Here is a 5855-nt window from a genome sequence, read left to right on the forward strand (position 1 = left end):
TAAGAGGATAGTTTGGGGACCAGGTTGTTGCTGTTCAGAGTTTCTCTTTGGATGTCACCTGGCCCCCCACTTTGCCATTGCAGGACATTTCCACACAAATTCTTTGATTATATTAACAGTTTCTTGGTTCAAATTTATTTATTCATTTATTTTTATCTACCACTAAGAGTCATATAATCTTGATTCAAATTTATGATAATAACACATCCATTTAATGGTTATTAAAACCTGGTATCCATCTAGTTTTTAACTTTCAAATTCTTCAAAGTAATTGCAGGTAAGATCTGGTCTCCTGGGAGGAGAAGAAATGATCTTTCTCGGAGGTAAATAGTATAGGGTGCTGCAGGTTGGTTATGGCTTTAGCAAAACCACAAGCTCATTATCATTCCAAACCCAGACTGGGATCCATACTTGTTAATACATTTTGATATACTCAGAATGTAGCATAGAACAGGTATTTGAGCTCAGAGTGATAATTTAAAGTTTCTCCAATGTCCAGGCCTCAACTCAAAACCTTTAGGATGAAAGACCTGCTACAATAAGCCACCTACTCACATAGAAAGTGTGTAATTATATAGAAGATAGTATATATATCTCCAAATAGAAATACTTTCTAAAAGCTGTTTGTGCCTCTCACAGCCTTTTGTCTCTTACCCACAGAAATTTGAACCTTTAAGAATATTCCTTATAACAGATGCTGCTGCCTTGTGCATATGGACCGCCAGCCAGTACTGTCCAGAAGAGCTTTCGGCAGCTACAGGTGGCCACTAAGCTCTGGAATTGGGGCTAGGATGACCTAGGAATTGGATTAATTTTAGTTAATTTTAAAGTAACCACATGTGGCTAGTGGTTTCCATAGCAGACAGTTCTGTTCCAGGCAATTAGACTAAAAATTATTCCACCTTTATTTCTGTTTCCTAACTGGAGTTTAGAAATCTACTTGACAGCATACCTACATAGAGTACAGACACGTTTTGTCTCTAAGAATACTTACCTAAGGAAGAGGTGTGATTTTCCTTTAAACCTGGAGTTTTAAGCAGCTTGTGCTATAATCTCACAGTAACAGTCTAGTAGTGAAGTAACTGTTATATCATAATACTAGCTAGTGTAGCAGAATAATCAGGCTAACATGACCAAGAGACACTTTTATAAGGATTTTCAGGGCAAATAGTGAAAGGCAGCCACTCTTATCTTAAATGCCATATGGAAGAAGGTAAAATTAGGTAACTTGGAATTGTAGTTTCAGGAAATGTAGAAAGAAGAAAACCTTAGGTAGAGTTTGGAAGCTCAGTCATTAACCTATTCCTCTTCTTATTTTATTCCCAACAGATACTTAAAATGGTCAGATTTCTTTTGGAAGTTGATTTTCCTAAGTTGACCTTACTGTTGTGTCTTAGGCTTTTGCTTAGTGCCCAGTGATGGCATACTTGTAATTTTTAATCTTTTGGGGTATCGTACGGTAAATTCTGTTTTCTCGGATGGAAGGGAAAATCGTATGCTGTCATGGTTCGTAGTTGAAGTGTGTAAAAGATCACTTGTTGGATTTTTTTCCCTCCCTGTGATTCACTCTCAGGAAAAGGAGAAGGAATGGCAATGAAGAAGACAACCATCTTCCTCCCCAGACCAAAAGGAGTAGTAGAAACCCTGTCTTTCAAGATTCCTGGGATACAGAGGTAGGAAGTGTGGTCACATAGTTTCTTTTGTTTTCACACTGTAGCCACAGTTTTTATAATTAAAATAAGTTTATTTTATGTAAAGAATAAATTTAAGTGTTCTTCTTTGATTGCAGTGGTTTCAACCTTTTTTTCTTTTGAGTCATTGCCCTTTGGAGGAAGCTGTGCGCCCTCTCCCCTGTGGAGCAGTACATGTCTGTACACATCCACACACACACATTTATGTTAGTTGGGGGGGGACCTTCTTTGAACTCCCTGTTTTATATTTCAGAAACTCACTTGTTTTCTGATAGTTTGTAAATCATGAATTGTCCTTAGGATAAACATATTGTTGTTTCAATAAATATCTTTTAAGAAAAACTGTAAGAATGCAGGATATCTGAGGCATGTGTACACATCCCATTTTAAAGTGTTTTTACTTTTCATTATGTTTTAAATAGAGCTCCTTCAGTGGATAAGGGAGGGGGCACTCTTGAAATTTTGAATAATTTTTGGTTTCCTGAGGGCATGCTTCAGTACACACACTAAGGAGAAATTTTCTGTACAATTGGAAGGCTGCTCTGTGGGAAGGAAAGGAAGCCAGAATTAAAGTAATGCTGCTGCTATTAAATTATGCACCTGAAGACTTGGACCCTTAACAGTTGTCACACTAACAGCAACACCTCAATGACAAAGCTTCCTAAACCCCCTGGCATAAAACTCACAGAAGAATTGTTACACACCAAGAATAACTTGTACTTTAGTTAGTTCCTGATAATAGGATTCGGATTTGACCTATATCTAGTCTTTCTTTATCAGCAATCCAAAGTAACTCCCTTAAGAGGGAAAAATTAGGAGCTCTCACATAAGTAACACAAATTCAGGAACAATTAATGAACAAATACAAAGTAGATTTCTTTGTGTGGTGGCTTTAGCATTTTTTCCTCCCTTTAAAAATCTTCCTATTTTTTTTCCTTTCCTTTTTTTTTTTTTTAACGATTAACAGAAAAGTGGTTGAGCTTTTATTTAATGTGATAATTTGTGGAATCTCAAGGATGAAAGAAAAATCAAAAGGTTTTTGAATCTGAATATCTAATGATTTCCTGAGTACTGGTAAAATTGTAACAGTAATTGAATTTCCAGTATTCTTTTAAATTTATAAGACTGTTCATTAAAAGAGAGTGCCGTGATTACTTTCATGATACTGGTGCCAGTATTTCTGTGCTCGGTGTCTGTGTGAATCCTGTTCTGTCAAGTTCATATTATTTCAGAGGCAGAGTAGGTCTGCCTCTTTGTAGCAACCTTTTCTTATTTCTACAGTTTTGATGTGTGAGAACAGGAATAGAAATTATCGTCTTTATTTAAAAATTAAAATTTCTGAGCTCTTATTTTAAGTATTAATATTAGTTTTTAGTTTTAATTGTTGTTTGTAGAAAATAATCTTTACTCTTTTCCTAGAATGTATGTATCAGTATCATGGAGAAAACAGTGTTTTGGTATTCAACCTCTGGGTCGTGTCATCTTGTCCTTACTTGCCCAGAGAAGTTCAGTTGTCTAACCACTCTGTAATCATTAGTCTGAAGGATGGACTAGATTGTATTCTTTATAATTTAAGGTCATTACAGGTAGTTTCTTTCTGAACTCACTGGCACACCAGCTAATAAGTCGTCATAACCACTGGTTTCAGCCTTGCTCAGTGAACACTTACCAGAGTTGCATCTTGTGCTGTTTCCCCACTGTGGTAACAGCAGGTAACAAGGAATGAAAGAAGGGCAAGCCGGAGAAGCGAGAGGCAGGGGGATTAAAATGGACAGTTAAGTTCTGAATGATTAAATTTTCTTTTCTTTTTTTTGAGATGGAGTCTCACTATGTCACCCTGGGTAGAGTGCTGTGGCATCACAGCTCACAGCAACCTCCAACTCTTGGGCTTAAGTGATTCTCTTGCCTCAAACCCGCCAGCCCCAGTTGATGTGGCTGGCGCCCTAACCACTGAGCCATGTGCGCCAAGCCTGAATAAATAAATTTTCACTGCTGGAATAATCAAATTTAGGGGAATTTGGCTACTTTTTGACAATTGTGCATAAAAGGGAAAATAAAACAATTCATTATTAATGAGTTATTAACTTTACTAATGATTTATACAACAAATTATTTTATTGTGATGTTATTAATGACAATGTTATCTTTTAATTCTCAGAGAGGACCAATGGAGGTAAGTTTCCTTGAAACAAATCAAGTTATATAGGAGAAACCATTTCCTGTGCCTTTTCTGAAATAGCTAAATAATCTTACAATTCTTTTTCTTGTAACTTGAACTTTCATTTGTGAAGACAGAGGTTTAAAATTGTCACTTATTTGGGTGGCCAAGGTGGGAGGATCAGTTGAAGGTAAGAGTTCGGGACTAGCCTGGGCAATATAGCAAGAATTCTGAGTCAGCAAAAAAAGAAAAGAAAAAACCCTGAGCAATTAGGCAGGTATTGGGGTATACACCTAAAGTCCTAGCTACTGGGGAGGCTGAGGTGGGAGGATTGCTTGAGCCCAGGAGTTTGAGGTTACAGTGAGCTATGGGTGACAGAGCAAGTCTAGAGTGAGGAATTGAACAAATAAAATAGTTACTTCTAATTTCTCAAACGTTACCTTTTCTCCTAAATGTAATAACATTGGCCATTACTGGAAAATAAGATGGGAGGCCTTTGGTTTACATTATACCGTGCCACTAGTGAGTCACGATTACCCGTAGAATGGAGATCGCGTATGCCTCTGTTTTCATAGATACTGTGAAACTCAAGAATATAAACTGATTTGCTAGATAGTTACGTAAAGAGAAACCTTAATTTATGTGTGCCTAAATTATTCCTCCCAATTTAGTAGGTGGTATTATCGCCACTTTTCAGATGGAAAAATTGGGGCATGGAAAAAGGAAGTTATTTGGCTAAAGATACACCGCTCATAAGACCAGAGAGCCCGAGAGCGGACGCTGAGCTGCACTGCCTACCCCCGGAATGTGCTGTCTCGCAGAAGACGCTAGAAATGCGACCTATGTCCAGGAGAAGCTAGGTCCTAGGCTTCTCTGGAACCATAGGAATGGAGAATGAGTTTCTTATCTTTTAGCTAGAAAATATTTTTTCCAAGTAAATGCTGTGATAAAGTGTTAGCTAGAAAGCAATTTTAGATTTCTAAAGCAAAGAAGAAATTAGGGTCTAGTTTTGTTTTGTTTTTTTTTCTAAATTTCTAATTGGTCCTTGATTAGAGACTTAGGATTTTAACTCCAGGGACTTAGACTTAATGACCTCTGAGCCTTAAGATACTGCTTTTTAAGTGGAGGTATAATTTATTAGTCTAGGATTAAATTTTTTTCTATAAAGCCATTCTGAGTGAGTCATGTTACATAACATGTGAGGCAGGCCCAATTTTCTTTTCAGTGAGGAATAAGTGAAATGATCTATCAGTTTATGTCTTGCTATCAGCCCTAGCTGAAGGCAGCAACATTCGCTGATCTTGGGCAATTATCACACCTAGATTTAATTCAGTCAAACCTGTTTCCTTAGGGTCTGGCCTTTTAAAGATTGAATTGTATATTTGCATGATGTATGAGTGATGTTCTTAGCTTTCAGTTTTAATAGTATCTTTATCTATAAATCTCACTAAAAGTTTCTGTGTAAATCTGGCTTCTGGTTCCATGGTAGATAAGCCTCACAAAAAGTGCTTCTGTATGAGTAAAAAAAGAGATACCTTTTAAAAATTTGAAGTCCTCAATTTTTAATTTTAACTTGTATCTTTAACTTAACTTACCAAGACCATTTTGATTTTTCAGACTAGTGTGAATAACACCAAATAGAGAGTGAAAACGTGGAGATGAAACAGAAGTGGCTTACCAATACTAGCGTCAGTCTCTTTTTCATGTCTCTACTGGAAGGGGAAATTGTTAATATCAGAAACTAAAATCCCAAGGATATTCCCAGTGGGAATACATGGGTGTAACGAAAAGAAAATAGAGCCGGGGGTGTATCTTTAAAGCTAGGATTCTATAAATCTGTTTTAACTGATAGGAATTAGCTGTGTGCTCAGTGATTTTTTTTTTTAACAGAGTGAATTTATAAAATGGGAGTATTTGGAATAGTTTTTTAATGGTATTTTAAACTCTTAGTTTTTGGTCATTCTCATCTTTAATCTGGCTTAGGGTAGTGAGTATATCCTAAGAGA

General features: G+C 36.6%; 1 protein-coding gene across 3 annotated transcripts in view; it reads left to right on the forward strand.

Annotated features, from left to right (window-relative positions):
• FAM104A (family with sequence similarity 104 member A) overlaps window positions 1–5855 on the forward strand; it is a 17355-nt gene that overhangs the window by 2734 nt on the left and 8766 nt on the right. For 2 of the 3 annotated variants that reach the window (XM_023511020.1, XM_003786166.3), the window contains exon 2: window positions 1574–1673. The exons of the other annotated variant lie outside the window; for it this stretch is intronic. In XM_023511020.1, the coding sequence (XP_023366788.1) occupies window positions 1574–1673 (100 nt within the window). The remainder of the gene's footprint in view (window positions 1–1573; window positions 1674–5855) is intronic. 3 annotated transcript variants of the gene reach the window in all.

The sequence above is a fragment of the Otolemur garnettii genome, unplaced genomic scaffold (genome assembly GCF_000181295.1).
Source record: "Otolemur garnettii isolate 467f Iridium unplaced genomic scaffold, OtoGar3 scaffold00018, whole genome shotgun sequence".
NCBI lineage: Eukaryota > Metazoa > Chordata > Mammalia > Primates > Galagidae > Otolemur > Otolemur garnettii.